Below are 20,428 nucleotides of genomic sequence, written 5' to 3'. Positions count from 1 at the left end.
TCATGTAAATCTCCACCAATGGATGGTGCAAAATGTATCCCATTAATAGTATAGGCCGAACTCTCTCTCCCCATTAACAATATTTGATGAAACCTCCTCTGAAATGCTGGAAATGATCTTTTATGATGATTAAAGGGCTGTCTGCGCAAGACAAGGAACACCTCTGTAAGTGCAACTATTTATCTCATTTAAATAATAATTTGTACTATGCAAACTTTTGTATCCATGCAAATGCCTCTGTGTCTGGCAACAAATTCACGCATTCGCCAGTAAAAACAGTGTGCAATTGCGCAAACGTAAAAGAGTGATGTTAGCATATGACCCTTAATGGTAAAGTTTTAAGAAATAAGACAGTAATACTTACTTAAGAATAAGGAAGAGAACAAGTTTTGAAATTGGAAAATAAGATTTCATAAGAATATGATATGTGTGTTACGAGCCGCGGCGGTGCCCAGCCGCCGCGACTCAGTCACCTGCGTCCCGGCCGTCGCTATGTCGACCGGGACGTCACTTCCGGCCCTGACCCGGCCGTTGCCGGGGCAACGAGAAGACGCTTTGGCGCTGCGTCCCGGCAATGAGAGGAAGCCGGGCGCAGCGCTCACCATATGTTCTAGCCTGTGGGCTAATTAATGCAGCCTATTAATTATGCTGGGGGCTGTGTCTAATTCAGAGCTAGGCTCTGATTGGTGGCCACTGGTATTTAAGGCAATGAGGTCTGCTGCCTCATTGCCGGTTATAGCTTCTGTGTTCCAGTCTGCTGACCTGCTAGTTCCTGTCCTGTATCCTGATATCTCTATTTGACTCCCCGTGTATGACCCTTGGCTTTGATTTGGACCTTGCTCGTGTTTCCTGTGACCCTGATCTTTGGCCTGTTTACCCGTTCTGCTATTTGCCTGTGACCCCTGACCTCAGCTTGTTCATCGATACCCTTGTCTGCTGCCGGCCATTGACCTCTGCGTGGACCTGACTCCTCTTGCCTGGGTTCTCCCCAGCTGGTACGCACTTCACGACCCTCTGTCAGTCTGCGGCCCAGTCTTTCCCCACCATCAGGGGCTCCAGTGAACACCTGACTGGCAGAGTAGATTCCGGGTTGTGTTGTGCCGGCTGGAGGGGTTCCTAACAATGTGCTTTGCTACCAGAGTCTAAGCAATAATGTAAAGCCTTTTATCTCCCTAACTTATGTATGAGCTTGCAGTGGTGGAAAATATTTTGATTATCTATGGACAAGTAGGTCTATCTCACATCTCAGGACACAGTGGGCACAACTACTACACAACATGCCAACCAGTGGATTTGCATTGTCCTATGGCTACAGACTTCCCCCAGCCTACCTGTGGTGCAGAAAGTAGTGGGAATTGTGATAATCTCCATCCATCTCAGCAGTGTTCTGCAAAGACTTGCTCTCACTTCCACAGGATGAGACTTCTCCTCCGAACTCCTTTCTCAAAGGGTTGGTCTTTGGCTATAGAAGCTTCCCAGCATGTCTGTTGGTGGACTTTCTAACTTCTTCTTCTCATACACAACTTAGAGACAAACTAGTACAAATGTTCTCCCACATGCATAAGATGCTGTAAATGGCAATTCCTTTTTTGAATTATAAGGGGTCCTTCCTTGCAGCAGTTCATTTTGAAAAACAGGCTGTTTTGTAATATGTGTATTACATATGATCACAAAGTCTCAAACTAGATAAAAAATGGTTGGTAAGTCATCATCCTGTTGGGGACCTTTGTTGGGGATTGTCACAATTGATGGTCATATGTGGTACCCCCAAAGGTTTTACTCTCTCTGTTTGCACTGCATCAACAGTCCGGAGACTGAAGCCATAATCCACTTTGTTGTGCTTGAAATTTCAAAAAGCAGAGGGCCCCACAATGGTCATTTTTAATCCCCTTTTACAGTGGTGTGTCAAAGTGAAATATGGGTTTTTAAATAGGCAGCTACATCTCCTATTAGCTTACACCTCTCTTACCCTTGCTCAGGCTCTGTTTGGTTTTAGTGTAAAAATAGCCCTTTCACTGGCTTATTTAATAATAAGTTTGATGCCTGAGGTGAAACATGTGCAGCACTGCAGTACAAACATAGATGTTAGAGAAATGGGCGCAAGACCCCTTCACAAATAAATCATATTCCTTTGTTTACTCCTCCAGCTCTTCATGCAGTTCTATAGGGTGTATAAATTCCACAGTGGTTCACAGGTGAGCATCAGAGCTGATGCTCACTTGTCTTGAGAACTGTCCCTCTTTTAATCGACTTGTACTTTATCTTTCTGTCCAGATGGGCACACTGTCAGTAGCAGCATGCCCGCCAGTAATTTTAGCATCCCTACAGGTCTCCACAGTGCACACTAAACTTAGTCTCCCTCTCAAACCTCAGGGTAGCATGTCTATTGAATATAGCTCAGTATCCTTATAGCCACATTGTAGGTCAGTTCTCAAATGGAAAGCAAAGTAGGATTTAAAAAGTGAAATATTCATTTATGCATGGTAGTCCTATACTTTTGCCATATCCATAAAAGATATACTTGTCATAAATTCTTTACTTCATTCAGCTGAGCCGCTGCTAATTACAAACTGTTCATTACATGCTGTTCGTTTACTGCAGGAAAAATTCTGAAGAGTTAAGAGCCCAAATAAAGCAAATCCCTCCTGTGACAGACAAATAAGAAATTACCTAACCTACCAGTGTGTTTTTTTCTCTAATTACCTGCTAAATGCTTTGTGCGTACATAAAGCAATATATTTCTAAGGCTCTAATTAGGTTCAGTTAGGATTAGAAGAACAGAGTGCAGGGATTCAGGCATGTTCTGCTAGTTGTCTTCTCAGTTCATATTTGTCCAAACAAAACAGTGGTATTCTCTGATCATTCAAACAAAAACTTCAGTAGCTCTGAATTCAAAGAAACAAAGTAAAACAGAACATTAGGTCATATAATCAGCAGGTCTTCACAACTACTCATTGCTTTATTTACACTTTCTGCTGCCTTAACCAGCTGTAAATGACCACTTATTATGTTCATACAGAACATTATCCAGCACACTGTCCTTTATGTAGAAGAAAATAATTGTCAGCTTGTACAAATGAAGAATAAAATAAACAAAAGCGAATATAGTAAAAACATGCTGTAAAGCATAGACTGTACCATATTGCCTTTTCTTGAATGTTAAGGCACTGCTGCTATAGAGAAAATCACTCAAAAAGTTGATCACTGTGCAATTTTTTTTTGTAAAATTCCTTCCCACATCCCAAGTTACAACTGGATCAGTTATATGTCATGTAAAGCAGACAGGATCAGCGAACAGTTTGGCCACACAGAAGCAAATAGCAGCCATCTTCCAATAGCATTTACCAAAGTATCCAATAATGATTCAGATTTGGTTTCCTACATTTGCAAAAATGTCCCACTGAATCCTCTTTGGTCATATCAAGTACCCCGATTTGTGCTGATGAACTTTCACTAGCCAAGGAGTTGGGCAGAGTGAGGATATTCCTTGCACCGATGCGTATTGTGAGGTTCAAAAGCAAGATTTCAATTTGCGAGGCAAGATTACAGAAATGAGAAAAAGAGGGTGAATTGCAATTTTTTAAAAGGTATTCTTGGAGGGAGATTGGAATACACACAAAAAAATAAATAGGCGCAATGTGTCTTCAGAGCGGCCGCAGGAAACACCTCGAACATATTTAGTGAAATCTCCATTGATTTTTGCTTGTGCACCATAGAGGTACTACTGGTAAAATTCACAGCTGGGATGTTCTCAGGAAGATCTTGGCTAAGTGAATCTCCACCATGATTTGCAGAAGGATACATTTACTTTCTCACTATGCATATACTTGAATTTTGCACCAACACGGCATAGTGGAATTTGTTCTTATACTAATAGATGTGTTTTGCACTATTTTTTGCAGCTCTTAGAAGCGTTAAAAAAAATCTTCACACAAAAGTGCAACAATGACCCTTCACAGTCAAATTACAATAAATTAGGCTAAAGAAAAACTGCATTTTAGAAAAAAAATTGTAGCATTTCATTTAATGAAAGAGGTGGTTCAAAAGTGGTAGCAGAATGAGTTTTTATGTGAATTTTACACTTTTGCACAATGTGTCTCTTCAAATTTTTCCACTAGCTTGCACAGTTAGCTGCACTACCAGTTTGCGGAGTCATATCCCTAGAGAGGAGATTACACATGCGTCATAAAGTGCACTGAGCAGACAAACTAGGCACATCCAGTGTGCATCATAAATGAGATCTAATGACAATGTTAAGAAAAACACTAATTCTGAGAAACTATGTGACATTTTTAATACTCAATTGTTTGAGGCATAATGTAACCCATATACATATCTTCTGTTGAGGTTTCTATTGCTATATACATGTTGCCATATGATTTCAGATTTTTTTTAAACTCCACTGGTTTATATTTTTAAATATATTTAAGATAGAAACATTATGAGAGCAAAAACATGTTTTGCTTTCTTGCTAATTAAGGAAATGAGATATTAAGAGTTATAAACAAATATAAAATACAAAACCAAGATCTTCTTTCAGGCAACGCTTCTGTAATATTTTTGACAATCATTCTGATTTTTGTTTTGGCAATAGACATACTACATTTTCCAACAACATGGCAATCTTTAAAGAACCAACTTAAATCTTCCACCAAACTGAGGTGCACTATCCCAAGCACTCACTTGTGAACGGATGCGGGGGTACCGCAGGGAAGAGGGGAGCAAGAAACAGAGGGGAAAAAGATAGGGAGCGAGAAAATAATGGAAAACGTAGAGCGGAGAACTGAAGACTAGCCAACGGGGGGAAGCGAGGGAGGCCAACAAGTAAGGGGGAGTGAAAAATGAAGCAACAAAAAAAAATACAATAAAAAGTGAAAGGAGAGAATGAAAAGTAAAATGGAGAGAGAGAGAGAAATGCAAAAATTGGGAGAAAGAGGCATAAACAGGAGTGCAAGGAGAGAGAGAAAACACAACGGGACAAAGAGAGACCACAAAACAGGATAATTAGAGGCATAAGAGACAAATAAACAAGTGTAAGCAGGAATATAAACAACCATGGGTAATAGAGAAACTAATGTGGAAAGACAAAATCAGTCGGGGAAAAAGAGAGAAAGAGAGAGATGAGAGAGAGAGAGATAGACGAAAGAGAGAGAAATAGATGAGAGAGATAAGGGCTAAAGCGAGAGATAGACGAGAAATAGAGAGAGAGAGAGTGAGAGAGAGAAAGGAAAGAGAAAAGTCATACAAGGACGGGTGAGAGAGACAGAATCAAATGTTAGAGAGAAACAAACATAGAGGGTAAGGTAAGAAAGACACACAAACACACAGCTCTGCAAGAGACAAACAAACAGATGGGAGAGATGCTGGTAAAAGACAATCACATATGTTATTAATGTGGGCACATTATGGGCCTCATTTAGAGCGAAAAGTAATTCAAAGTAGAAGGAGTAATTCTGCACCTTGGCAAAATTATTTTGCTCTATCAGGGGGAGCAAATTTAAAATGTGTGTACAGATTTAGATTTGGAAGGAGGTGTTTCCAAGTGCCTCTCAAAGTTACAGAGTTAATAAAAGTTGCCCGGTTGCTGTATGCAAAAACAGGCACAATTTTCTCTTAAAAATGGCATGGTTTACCATGAGGCAAATTTGCAGTGGTGGGCAACAGGTGTCACATCTGTATGCCCCCATTCTGACTTATGCTCTGCTTTATAACATAAGACTTAATATAAGCAGAGCAGCCAGCTTCCACATCACGTAACCTTCACTGCACAACATAGAGGTAACAAAGCGCATCCAATCAGAGGAGGAGAAGGGAGTGCAGTCTGCACAATATGGTCTCTCTCATTCCTCTGCTAAAAATGACTGAGCTGAATGTAAGCAATAACTTTTAGCAGGCGCGGGCTGGGAGAGGGATGGCCTGGGGGCACACAGGCGGTCGCATCCCCTGTCATGTGATGCGGCCGTCTGTGCGCTGACACGGCCGCATCTGATGACATCAGATGCGGCCGCGGGGGGGAAACTATGTTTTTTGCATCAGGGGGGCAGCCTACCCCTCGGCCCTAATAGCCGTCTGACCCAGCGGCCCGGGGGGGCCATTGCCTCCCTGCCCCCCGGACCAGCCCGCCCCTGACTTTTAGGCAGAGTGGCATTCAGAAAATATAACTAATAATATAATTATTGACTTTTTCTTCTTCTTAGTGGTTACTATTTTAGTAGCGGGTGGTTTCTTGTGCCCCCAGTGAGTGGACTACACCTGGCATCTGAGTGCATGTGTGGCATTTTGGGTTAAGTGGGAGCATGTCCTGAGTGGCATGTGAAAGGTCTGAGGGTTATGTGGAGGTATTTTGGGATGAGTGATGTTGGGATGTGAAGGTCATATTGTTTTTTTCCCAAAAAAATATCATTTATTGAAAGCATCGGAAGGATTACAAATAAAGGTTACAGAAATATAATAATACAAATAGTTTGACCACCAAAAATACAAGACAATCTCTAACAATGAACAAACTGTACAATTAGAAAGGAACTTGCCATGTAGATTTTACCAATAAATTGGCTAAGGGGAAAGGAAAAGCGATAAGAAGGACCAGGAACAAGTTAGACAGGGAGGGAGTGAAGGAAAGGCCACATGCATGGGTTTAAAAATGAGAGTCACATAAGTTTGCAAAAACATTGAACTGTTCGATAGACAAAATCCTTAAGACCAGAACCTAAGTTCCAGCTAAGAAATTGAGGAGAGTTTGATCAAGGAAGGAGACCCCATCTTTTAGAAAGAGAAGTTCCTCAGAATACATATTATGTACTCCATAGTGTGCCACATGGTAGCTGGGGAGCTCCACCAGATGTGCAGGAAGGACCTCGCTTGGCCACAGTTCCTCCAACAGGACTCATTGACACTTGGGAAGATGTCATGGAGCCTAATGGGGACATAGTACCATGGGCATAGTGATTTCTAAGCATTCTCTTTGATGTGTACAATAATGGAGGACTTTACAATCCTTTTGCAGATTCAGACCAATCTTCAGGGTCTAGAGATTTGCCAACATTGACTCATTTTAAATTGAATAGATTCTTCTCACCATTAGAAATTGGCAAAAAAGCAATGTAGAGCTTTGTAATAAGACCCTTTGAAGAGTGGACAGAAGCGAAGTTTCTCAAAAGCAGAGGATTATCTAACTAGGAGGTGGTTCTTAACAGAATGGAAGAAAATGTTTAATTGCAAGTAATGTGGAAATGCATCTTAGAGGAACCTTGTTGGCCTCCCAAATCTGAGTACTGAGGAAATATCCCTTTTCTGCAAAATTTGTTTAAAAGCATGATGCCCTCTTGTGACCATGTAGAGAAAATATGCGACGATAGGCATGGGGAGAAAACAGAAATACCACAGAGAAGGATTATGGAAGGGGAGGGTCCATTTAATACATTAAGTCTATATCGCTATAAGTGGAGCACTAAGGAGCGATGAAACCTGGAGCCACTGCACTGCCACTGTCAGTGCAGACTCTATGGGGGAGATTCAATTCAGGGGGTTGTGTCTGCAGAACAGTCCCCAGAGACACATCCATCCGATGTTCAGGCTGAAATCTCTGTTTATTTTTCCTCACACCATAGAGGTGTGCAGAACAAAATGCACAGTAAGGATCTCTCCTATGTGCACAGCCAGACATCAAGGCAATTTATCAGTATAAAAATTGCAACATAAAATTGTAAACCACAAAAATAAAAGAGTGCACTGCGGATAATGCAAACTATTTATTCTAATACAAATGCAAATAAAACATCATATATGCATTTGTATTAAAATAGCTTGCATTATCCGCAGTGCACTTTTTTGTTTTTGTGGTTCACAATTTACTTTTGTACTGTATTCTTTATACTGGTAAATAGTTTTGGGGGGGATTGCTGACCCCTTGCAACTAGTAGTTTTTGAACCATAGACTGTTAAGCTTCAGAAGATGTTTTCTTTTGCTGTATTAGACATCAAGGCAATATCTCACTCCAAATTAAATCTACAACTATGTCCACCCAAACGCTGGTACCTGGGGGGCGAATGGCATTGAAGGCATTACACCAACTGGTTGAAGTAGTAGTATTTATAGAAGTTAGGAATGCCAAAGCCATCTTTGGAGGGGAACTTTGGAGGATGTGGAATGAATTTTCAGCTTTTTAGCAGAAAAAATTAATTGTATGACATCTTTGCAAAGAGATGGGAATTGAGGGGAATTCTAATAAACAGGGTGTGGAAAAGGTAAAGCAATTTGGGAAGAATGGTCACCTTTATTGAGGCAATGCATCCCACCTAGGAGATAATAAAAGTATTCCATGAATCAAGGCTAATTTTGATATGTTGAAGGGGGTGGGGGTAATCAGCGTGGAAGAGGTTTTCAACCTTTTTTAGTGAGTATGAATTCAAGGCATATAATCTGGGAGGATAAGCTCTATCAGCTGCTTACATTTAGAGAGGAGAAAATGTCCAAGATTTCGGTTTTGGTCATTTTTGTTTTGAAATTGGATGAGGTTAAGAAACAATGTATCAGCAATCAGGTGCTAGAACACCAGCAAATTTATTTTAATTAAAGTCCAACTTTGCATGGAGCTGAGGCTAGTTTAGTAAAGTGTTTCCTTCTCTGAAATTTTGGAGTTGAGCATTTTAACAGCCTCACGGGCTGAAAGAGGTTGGAAGAGTCTTAGGAGAATGAGGGAACCAAGAATATAATCATCAATGTGTCGCAGAAGGTACAACTATAACCAGATGATAGGCAAGTGAAATGGGAAGTGTACATAACTCAATTATTCGAAAGGGAAAACAATGAAGTGTCTTTGAATTCTATCCAGTCATACCATATGGCACAATAATCATGAAAATTTTCTTCAGAGGATAAAATCAAGCCATCCATGGAGACCTCCTTCCTGGCCAAAGTGAGATATTTCAAAATAGATTTCTTATATTGGGAAATAGGCATATCAGTAACATTAAACAGCCAAAAACTTGGAAATCTGAGGCCTCAGCCCTGGCGATTGCTTTGGAGAAAAGTATCCCTACCTTCCAGAAGGAATGAAGTGTGAAGAATTCCCCCCAAATGTGCAGTGGGGAACCAGGTGTCTGTGAGGACTGTATACATCTTAGTCAATAGGATGGGTCACTGGTACCACCTGGATAGGACATTGTACTGTATTTCAATAACACTGACTGAACTGATATGCATCGTTAGAAAATATGCCAATATTGGTCTTTAATTATATTTCCTAGATCTTATTCCCAATGTTTGGTAACTTTTGGCAATGAGCTAAACAATTGTTCGATCGGGATTTTATATATGGATAACAGAGAGTGTGCCTTGGGTATTGTGCGGTTGTGCACAGGGTCTCAAATGCTGTGAGCTCCCTCCCTGCCATATCATACATTTCTGCAGTTCTCTCCAAAACTCCCATTTTGCTTGGATATCTGCAAATGGTAGGACACCTGACATTCCCATCAGCTGACTGACCCGAGAGACTCTTGCCCATGACAAATGGCAAAAGCCATCACCAACTCGCCTGTGGGAAAGTCTGGATTGTCAAGTAATGGAGTCAAGGGAGAGGTCAGAGAGAATACATGGTCTATTGATTGAAGTCTGGACCAGCGTATTAAATGATGGGATTATTGTTGAGTGAAGTTTAGAGGGAAGCGTGGAGAACCAAAGCATGTTTTTAAGTGAAGACTTCAGCATAAATCCACATAAATACACCCACTGTTTAACACTTCCATCTCTTGTCCAATCTAAAATTCGGTTTAACATTACTGCATCTCAGTATGTGGTGAAATATGGCAATTGTAAACCTCCTAGATGTTTGTGTCTGTAAAGGGCGTCATGCTTGAATGAAGGTTCTTCCTCTCCATATAAAGTTGCGTATCACCTGATGTAGGCTGTTGAACCAGAGGTTGTGCATGTGCACAGGAAGAGATGTGCAGGAGATATAAGATTCTAAGAAGTAAGTTTATTTTAACTACATTAACTTCCCTATCCAAGAAAAGCCCTTAGGGTGCCAGTCTCTCAAGGTCTTTATGTATTATATCAGTAACAGGCATAAAATTGGCAGGTACTTTAACTGGGTAAGATGCCAGGCAAAAGAGAATTAATGCTTCCGACTTTCAATTACTCCTAGTGAGGTCCTTCTCTCATGACGTCCACTTGATCTAGGAGATTCTCTAAAAAAGTAGATTTTCCTTGATTAGGAGCATAGACAGAAATAAATGTGATGGATTGGAGCAAAATTTTACATCTTAATAGTAAACCTCTACCTTCCATGAATCCATGTGTAACAACTTCTGGGATAAGTTGACTTTTGGAGAGGAGTATAGCAATACCCAAAGTCTTACCATCTTTATTATTGAAAAGGAATGAACGGGGGTAAGTAGGGCTATGCAAAGGAGGTTCCAAACCATGTCTAAAGTGAGTTTCTTGTAAAAAGCAACATCTATCCTGTCTACTAAAAGATCTCTCAATAAACTTGATCTTTTTTCTGGAATGTTCAGGACGTTGATAAGTTATCCTTGATGGCAGCTGGAGTGTACCCTGTATCGTGTCATGTTTAGACATGGGTTGACCCATCTTAGGTTGGGGGGGGGGGTGACAAGGACATGGATTGAGAGGGAAGTAAAGAGGTTGAGGGAGTAAAAATATGCAAACAATATAAATAATGGGTACATAGGACTAGAAAATAGCAAAAGTAAAAAAACAAAACTGCTCTTTAGAGTCATGGCAAATTGTAACCTGACCATGATCCGGAATTAACTTACGAGGTTTTGGAGTCAATTACAAAAACAACCACAAAACATGAGTTATTGTGAATAACAGTGTTTAGAATATCATATCAATATGAGAGTACTTAGCAACAGCAAGTAGAAAACAAGCAAATGTTGGGCTTTACTTAAACCAGGAAATGCTGAGGAGGGATCACAGTGGCAATCCAGAGACTCGCAAAATGCAGTGCCCCCGACCACAACCGCCCTCCATTAGTACAGTAGGAATGCAAGAATGTAAAATAAATGGTGTTAGGGCAAACATAGGACTATTATTACAAAACGTAAAGCCAACACATCAGGTATTTGCGTAGAGAGTACTCTTCAAGCCACAGAACAAATATGTCTGGAAAGAAAGCCGTCTCCAAATGAGGTAGGATAAGAAAACTTAGCAGCTGTGAAGTTAAAGTTGGTGGGTTTGACAGGTGAAATACGTGAGGAATAAGGCCCATAGTCTAAATATTCACAGAGTCCCAAAGAAACCTGTCTTACAACGATGGCTGCCAGGCTACGCTCCCAAAACTCTGTCATCTTTAATCCAACAATAGCTTATTTATACTACAGTCCACAGTAAAAAATTGCATTACATTATGATAAATTTCTCACATTTGTGACACAAGATTTGACAACACCTTTATAAACTATAAGAGGAATAAAATTAATGGAGAAAATCAGACTACTGATATCTACAGGGAAAATATAGTACAGATCAATAATATCTGCCAGACATCTTCTGTGAAACATTCAGTCTGTTCTGTAATTAGCAGGAAAAGAGATTGCATAATTGGTCTCTTTACTGTGATATGTGTATTATTAGCTTATATTTCATGCGGCAGAGAAAATAAGTGTTTTTTTAATCATCTGCAAGTAGCCAGTTATAGGAACACCAGAAAAATTGCAAATAGACTATTTTTGTTGAACAATTGTTATTATAAATATATGCTAATTATGTGCATATAGTACTGTTCACTGGCAGTAACTCTTACGACTTAGGGAAAATCAATGGATAATGTGATTTTTTTGAAAGGCACCAACATTGTTATATAACATACCTAAATATCCCCAAACTATCATATATTCAGGCTCTTTTGCTTCCCTTCCGGTAGCCAAATACATTAATGTATCAATAACAGATTAACATTATCTTCAGCTCTGGGCAGTAATAAAGTTAAGAATTAATTTTATTAAGATAATTACTCTAGGTAATTTTTCAGAGGTGCTCATACTCCTGAAGAGCTACCGACAGTTCATATTTTCAGGATTTCTTTAACAATGCACAGTTGAATGAATTGATTTTTCTGGGCCAGTAATTTTCCCACCTATATCTACAGACATTAGTCCTGAAAATATTACTTGTTGGTAAATCCTGTGCACTGGGTTTGAGCACCTCTGTTTTACATTTTCTTCAAAAAGAACAGCAAATGCTTAGCTGTGTTCATTACATTACACGGCACTCAGTGCATGTTTTCCATATCTCCTTATGGTACACAGGTGTATTCATTACTGACCAACATATTTGTAAAATATCTACAGGAGGTAATAATTATTTCACTTTTACCTGGAAAACCTGCACTGTTAGGGCTCCATGAGGACTGGATTTGAGAAACCTTGCCCTAAAGTCCTGATTCAGAGTTGCAAGTAAAAATAGAATAATTTACTAAAAACAAATTAATTATCTACTCCTATATGCTGGAGATCCATGCGGCTCAGCATATTGGAGTAAATGCACGTGTATGAGTAAATATTAGGATATGCCTTGGTGCGATGTGTGAAGGATAAATACATAAAAAAAAAAAAATTTTTGCTGCTGAACTACATGCTGGTTACTGCATTACATCCTGCATTACACTGGTTACTCCCTTTGTCAGTCTACAATAACTGACATGCTAAACTATATCATAAAAGTGTTATCTCCTATGTCAGATGTATAATGTTTAAAAGATTTTGGGTGGCTAGAACTGGGTTACTAGTGTATGCAATAGAAAGTCATGGATAGAACAAACATCCTAAATATTACGTAAAAACATTTTTTTAGGTGTAATTGATGCTTAACTTCTCTAATTGAAGTACTTGTCCACCTACAGCTCTAATCCTGGGTAAGCAAATATACCATGATTCAGGTCATAATATCCATTCTGACTGGATTAAATTGTAAACTGTTTCCCAAAATTGCTAGGTATCCATAGTGTTATGTACAGGTTCTGCACTTATGTATTTCACCAAGCATTGGGTGAAATCCAATTCCTCCTGTAACCCCCTGTCACTGTGTGTAGTGTGTGGTGCATAGGTTTCACAGTGCACCTCCATATCAAGTACTGGATAACTGCTGGGCATGTGTGTAAATGACCAGGGGCTCCCTGCACATGCATGTGTTTCTTTGAAAGTAGTGGGACACAGGTGATGTCACTTTGTGGTGCAGTGCAATAGAAGTCACAATAATTTGGGACTAAGAATACAGATTCCCAGGCGCAATGTTAAAGGTTAAATGGAAATTATGTGTGTCATCATCATTTATTTATATAGCTCCAACATATTCCATAGCGCTTTACAATTGAGGACAAACATAGTAAACTAATAAACAAACTGGGTAAAACGGACAAAGAGGTGAAAAGGCCCTGCTCGCAAGCTTACAATCTATGGGACAATGGGAGTTTGACACATGAGGATTGCAGGTGTAATTGGTTATGTTTTAAAGTAATAGGTAAGGTATATATATATATATATATATATATATATATATAATGGTATGTTTCATATAAATATCTTAAAGCAATAAAAATGACCACTGTTGATAGTGATTTTTTTTTTTTACCCATGATGCATTAAGAATAGGTGGCTTTTATGATGGTGATTAAACTAGATTTATCAAAGGGCAAAGGGCAAAGACCTACTGCAGGCCATCTTATGGCTAAAACAGGATGGTGAAAACAGAACAAAACCTTCTATTGATAGAATATCACATTTAGAAAAAAAAATATTGTTTTAGAATATTTAAAATAAAATAAATCTATTTCTTTCAGTTTTATTCCACATTGAACTCTCAAATCTGATTTTAGTTCCACTGCACAAGAGAGAGCTGGCAAGTCAACGGATGCATGTGCAAATCTCCAAAGACTTTTATAAATACATATATATTCATATATACCTTCATTCAATGATATTAAAAGTGATTGCATACTGACCTGAAGCATTTGCAGATAGCCTTCTTGAGGGTCACAAGGAAGTGAAGCCACTCGATGGTTGTTACTTATACATCTGATATTACTGTCTTTTAGGGAAGGAAAGATTTGTCTTATAACTGTAATCCTTCCAAGAGCACTGTGCACAAGCTCCACTATTTCAGCATCATTGATTTCCTAAAACAAAAGAAAAAAAGCACAATTGGTATTTACTGCCTGCTTGCTTCTTCCTGCACAATGCAGCTGGAACATCACAACTCTAATGTTTTAAAGGATTTGTGCGCTTAAGCCTGTGCAGCTAAGCAAATGGCTGGTACACTAGGACTTTTACACATGAGCAATTTTGTAAAAATCTGTGCAGTCAATACTATAAATAATTTCATAAGGGACACAGATGGACAGTGGACAGAGAAAGACAAGAAATAGTTACCTCAAATTAAGTTGGAAGATTAACTCTACAACCTATAACCTAAAATAATTGACTAAACTATATTAATTAGAGTTAGCTTAGAGAGAAACAATTTAGCTCAGTAAATTTTAGTATTCAACACATTTTGCCCATTTCTGGCCCTCAACATCATCCATCTTTTTTTCCCCTACTCCTGCATTAAACAATAGAACTTTTTCTCATCCTCAGTAGGATATATATCTTGCCTTGGGAACAGGGCCGGATTAACCTGAGGTCTAACTGGGCTACAGCCCAGGGGCCTCGGGCATTCAGGGGGCCCTTGAAAGTGCTCAGCCGCATTATTGATCGGTCAGGGGCAGGCTGCCCCCGCCCCGATCAATGCTGCTGAGCACTTTCACTGCGGTCCTTCCCGGGTGCGCTGTAGTCTTCTTACTGAGGAGATTTCGTGAGTCTCACTCTCACGAGATCTCCTCAGTAAGGAGCGTACAGCGCGCCGGGGAAGGACTGCAATGCCAGGAGAAGGAGGTAAGTGCCTTGGGGCCTGGGGGCGGCTCGGCTCACAGGGGGAGCCTCACCGGCGGGGCGGCTCGGATCATGGGGGGAGGCCTAATGGGCGAATTGAGGCCCCCATAGCTCAGGGGCCTCCATTTCCTTAATCAGGCCCTGCTTGGGAAGCTCATTTAGGCAACACTCAACCCATGTTTAAGAAGCATAAGAGTGTTTACAGTATGATTGCATCAAAATTGGAGGAGTGCAAGAATGAACTGTCTGGTAAAGGACTTGGTACTAATTGGAGAGCTTAACATGCAATGCAATTAAAGGTACCACCATGCCATGTTTTAACACAAAGTGCCTTTTAATCTTAAGTGATGCAGACACAGACATCAGTCACATACAACTTCTTGCTGATAATATGACTTTTATTGTTCATTCACAATAAACAGCATGTTTTCGTCAGGATGACACCAGTAAACAACATCAAGTTGCATACATCTCCTTGTGACCCTAATGCTAGCTCCAGCTCTCTAGCCACTGGCTGACTTGTTCAACATCTTTCACACCTTGAGAACTGAAAAGACAGGTTTAAATACACAAAGCTCCTCCCTTTGGTCTAATTACACCATTAGACCCTATTTTCCACATGTGTGTATTAAATCTAGGGTTCTTGATCTGAAAGTGCTTAACCTTGTACCTGGAGACTTCCCAGGAACTCGCCTGGCCCTATGCAGGAGAGGTGTGGCAAATAGGCCTCTTTTCTACGATCTTTGCTAAAATATATATAAATATCTATATTCACATCCAATAATAATGGTCTGATAATAAATACTGTCTAACAAGTGAAAAATAAAACTTATTATCAGACCAGGTAAGGGCTGCAAAGTGTGTTCCCAAGTGTAGTAGCTGTCATCTTGAGTTGAATAATTCTGGTGATGATGGATGTCTTTTAAATTTTTCCTGACTTTGCTGGCTTTTGCCAACCCAAACAAACCCAACCCTGCCACTCCTATGTCAAACCAATAGTGTACTTGTGGTATTATTTTATCTTGCAAAATTAAAAGTACAATGGGTCCATATGGTAAACAGCCAAGAGTATTTAAATAAATAAAAGTAGTGATTGAAGCGCAACTAACAAATTTTTTAAGCAATTGCTGCTGAGAGGTATAATCTTCGGTGATTGAAAAATGGCAAAAACGTTGCTCCACTACACAAAAAAAGTTGTAGGGCTGAATATGATAACTACAGACATGTGAGTCTCACATCAATAGTAGGGAAATTAATAGAAACACTTTTAAAAAAAAAACATTTAGAGTGAAACAGATTACAAGATTCTAGGCAGCATGGAATTGCTGCTGGAAGATCATGTCAAACAAATCTAGGGGATTTTTTACTCAGTGTTAGAAGTGGATGTTTCAGTTTCACTTAAACTGCGGTTCAGCTGTACAATCATGCAATACTGACATAGAGAAGAAATAGTAACATATATGGAGGTATAATTATTAAAGAGTTAGAAGTGTTTATTATTATTAATTTATAGAGTGCACAGATTTTGTAGTGCCAGATAATTACATTACTTAACTTTGTAGGCAATCAAACAGGTACAAGCACCAAGAACCAGTGCAAGAAATCTCAGGCAATACACTTGAAGACCTTTAGCTGGAGATTACCAGGGCACTTGTATCTAAATCCACTGGAGAGATTTCAAAGTACTTCCACTGAGACTTTTTATACTCATAATCAGGCCCCACAAGATTACACTAGTTAAGCACACAATATTTTCACAATATATACAACAGTAGATGGCAACAGCACAACATATTACAAACTATTCTAATGTTTATTTCTTCAAGGGTATAGCTCTCAAAATAAATTTTGCTCCAACACATTCTAGGTATAATCATATTTTGTCTTGAAATGAAAGGTCCCAAATGTTCTCTAATCTGTTCTCTGGAACTTCCAACACTGGCAATGTTAAAGGAGAAAATAACACAGTATGTAATAAGGGTTATATATAATATTAACGCCCCTATCTGTGTCAGTTTAGGATATAATAGGTATGATAAAGCCTAGCATAAGTTATAACAAATGATTTTCCTTACATATGCATGTACAGGAAAAGAAATATAAATGTAATTGACAAAGTATCTTTGTCGCACTCAGTAAAGAAAGTGATGGATCAGGTTGGATCAGTGTATATAGCTTTATATATTAGCAAGTGATTTTTATATTGTATCTCATAGTTGAATGGGTGTAGGCTTGGCTAGAGGACAGGAAACAGAGTGCTGCAGTCAATGGTGTAAGCTCAGATGAAAGGGTGGTGACTGGTGGTCAGTTCAGGTTTATTTATTTTTTTGTGTAGGACACACTTTCATTTCCTGTTTTTTCCAAAAATGCCAATATATTTCTCGATACGTACAAGCCCTCCATCACCCACTAGAAATATGACTCCTAAAAGACAAATCTGTGGATGCGTGTCGCCAGTACATGAACTTGCACTTTCAGTACTTAGCCTATGCTTGCCCGCCCCTATTCTAGGTCTTCAGGCATAAGGGGATGATAGACAATAATGTACATAAGGAGTGTGCATAGGCATTTTTGATGCACATGCACAGTATGTAATAAATAGACATCAGAATAGGTAAAATGTACTTATTTTGTGAGTGCGACATGGGGGCCCAGGAGGATAGAGTGGCATCGCTGGGCCCCTCCGAAAATTTTGCTATTGGGTCGGGTGATGTACTGTTCCACCCCAGAGAAGCAGCCTTTTCTAATTATGTCACGCATGTTTTAAAATGGACTGTATCCCATTTTTTTTCCCTTTCCAGTTCCCTAATATAAACATTAAGGGACAAATGTATAAAAAAAATATTCTTGCTAGCACTATGTCTAATATCTATTATTACGCTGGTAGTTTCTGAAATTGTAAAGCTTATCACTCAGATGAGGTGTCATGAATTGTCTTCTCTTCCCCATTATGCGTTTAGCCCAGAACTCTGTCAATCTTATTGAGGTGCAATAATCGACTTAGGTAGCAAACATTTGGGGGCATGGCCTTGTGGAAAGTAATATGTATAACATCATTAGGGGAGGGTATTGTGTTATTTGTAGCGTGCCCATGTCCACAAAGGATTGAAAATATGACAGACAGAGAGGTGACAAACACAATTCTTTGACTTTGCAGACAGAATACACAGAGGGATAACAGAAAACTATATATATATATATATATATTACATACAAGCCCATTTACTGATCATAAAGCAAAGGCAATTTTTATGCCCCTTTATAAACAGGCCATGTTAAAAAAACAAATCCTTTGCAGGAGGAGATTACACACCACAAAGAAACATTAACCTCCATGTGAGCTACCCATGACTTTGTAAGTGCTGAATATATATTTTATACTGCACACATCAGTTGTGTAAGCCTTTGTTGATTGACAGCTGCCATGATGATACCTTTCAAAGTGCATTTTACTGCATTTTCTATTCTAATAGCAAGGGAAATTTCATGATAATGTAAATGTGTTGTTATGATGTATTTTTAATGTGAGATACAATATCTGTATAAAGTAAGATAAAGAAGTATGTGTTAACCTATGTTGCTACTGCAGTATACAGCATGTAATGGATTAAAGCCAATGACCCTGCATACCGTGAACTAATCTTAAACTTCAAAATGTATATTTAAACACATTTACAATCTTATTATCTTTATATATGACTACTTGCCAACTCTATGTAGCTGGCATCATGGAGATCCTGGGAAGGGAGTGTTGTGGGAGGGGGCGGGATAGGGCAATTTGCGTCATTTTGGTCTCGCCCCGAGACAAAATCGTCAGGAGACTTGCCTGTTCTCCCAGGAGTCCGGGAGACCTACTCAGAATTTTTGAGGCTCCCGTACATTCCGGGAGAGTGGGAAAGTATGATATATGATCCCCAAGCAGACTTCATTTCACACATATGAAGCGTTCATATTCATGTCTTTGTAGGAACCCTTGCCAGTTCTACACTAAGAAATCGCCTTTTAACACATTTTTAAAAAGAAACTAAACTATTTGTATTTTCCGAGATATTTAATGAATCCCTTTAGTGCCAAACTACCAGACCTGTTTGTCAAATATTTGCTTTCTATTAGAAAGTGCCATCGTTGGTTTGAATAGAACAGCAACAACCCAAAAGCAAAAAAAAAATCAACATTTATTTGTTTTTATCCCCATGTGTAAACTTGGGTTTATTTGAAAGAATAAAAGAGATCTAACCAGTGAGAATATCGCAGTGAGTATTTTTATTGAAATGTATTTTCCAGGATTGTTTGTGCATTTTTATAGCATCGGTTCTGTCATGTGACTAACTCTTTTGACGCTGAATAACTTTGACAGCAGTTTCTTAGCAAAAACACAATTTTATTTACAACTGAACAGTTTTTTCAAATATGTCACTTCATGGCTTAACATTTCTTTCAACACTTTCTTCTCTCAATGTATAGTTGTTTATAAAGCGCCATAGCTTACTAGTTACTTTAATAGAAACACATATTACATATCTTATTGCTTTACGGTCTTAAAGAAATAATACAATAAGCACAACAGTGCTGGTTGTTTAAACATTCATTCTTCTTGTCTGAATTATATGTATTACCAGCACCTTAGTTTTGTGACTATTCTTATCATACATCTTTACAGTCCTAGTTATATATTCCAATTGTATTAGGTGCCTGGAAGCACACTTTTCCTGTCAACTTGGGTTTATCATTACTGCCTCTGCTTTACTGCCTATTTGTGTATTTTGTGTATTTATATATACTGTAAAAAATCGATGCCATACTGGTGATTCTTGTCAGCTGGCAGCACTGCATACACCATAAAAACAAGCGTCATCAGCTTCTGGCATAATGGGATGATGCAACATATTGCAATGCTGCAAAATACATCTCACCATTATTGCTATGAACAGCAATGAGAACTGAGAAGCAACACATCATTACAGTTCTAATATATAGATCATTAACAGTCAAGCTTTGCAGGGGTAAACTTTGGATTCCAGCATTGTTGTGTCTAAAACCACAGAATTGTATTATTCTGTTATTAACCATACTTGCCTACTTTTTCTGTTGCAGTTTTGGGAGTTCCTGGAGGGGCAAGGGTGGAGTGGGCGGGGCATAGAAAATTGTGTCATTTTAGTCCCCTGACGTAATGCTGCAAATGCGTCATTTGACAGCAAGGGGCGGGCCCAAAATGATGTGATTCCCAAAGAATTGCAGGATTGCGGCACTAATTCTGCCCACTTCACTAGGAAGTGGGCAGATGTGGGAGGTTGCCCTACTCTCTCAGGATTCCAGGAGACCTACCCGGAATTCAGAAGTTTCCTAGACATTCCAGAAGAGTTGGTAGGTATGTTATTAACCCAGGGCCTGATTGAGGATTCAGGTAGCACTAGGCTAATACGCTCATAACGCCCGTCACCTTCCATGCCAGGCTAATACACGGTAGGTAAAAATGGACTTGTCCTTAATATAAAATCCTACTTTCTTCACCCTCTCCAGTATTTTGAAAGGGTCA

At 39.2% G+C, this 20,428-nt stretch overlaps 1 protein-coding gene across 2 annotated transcripts in view; it reads right to left on the bottom strand.

Moving 5' to 3' along the window:
• The window catches only part of GRID1 (glutamate ionotropic receptor delta type subunit 1), an 823,000-nt gene that overhangs the window by 167,062 nt on the left and 635,510 nt on the right, over window positions 1-20,428 (bottom strand). For both annotated transcript variants that reach the window (XM_075217028.1, XM_075217027.1), the window contains exon 6: window positions 13,965-14,138. In XM_075217028.1, the coding sequence (XP_075073129.1) occupies window positions 13,965-14,138 (174 nt within the window). The remainder of the gene's footprint in view (window positions 1-13,964; window positions 14,139-20,428) is intronic.

The sequence above is a fragment of the Mixophyes fleayi genome, chromosome 6 (assembly GCF_038048845.1).
Source record: "Mixophyes fleayi isolate aMixFle1 chromosome 6, aMixFle1.hap1, whole genome shotgun sequence".
NCBI lineage: Eukaryota > Metazoa > Chordata > Amphibia > Anura > Limnodynastidae > Mixophyes > Mixophyes fleayi.
Note: the sequence above shows the minus strand (reverse complement) of the source record. Positions and strands in the feature narration are given on the sequence as shown.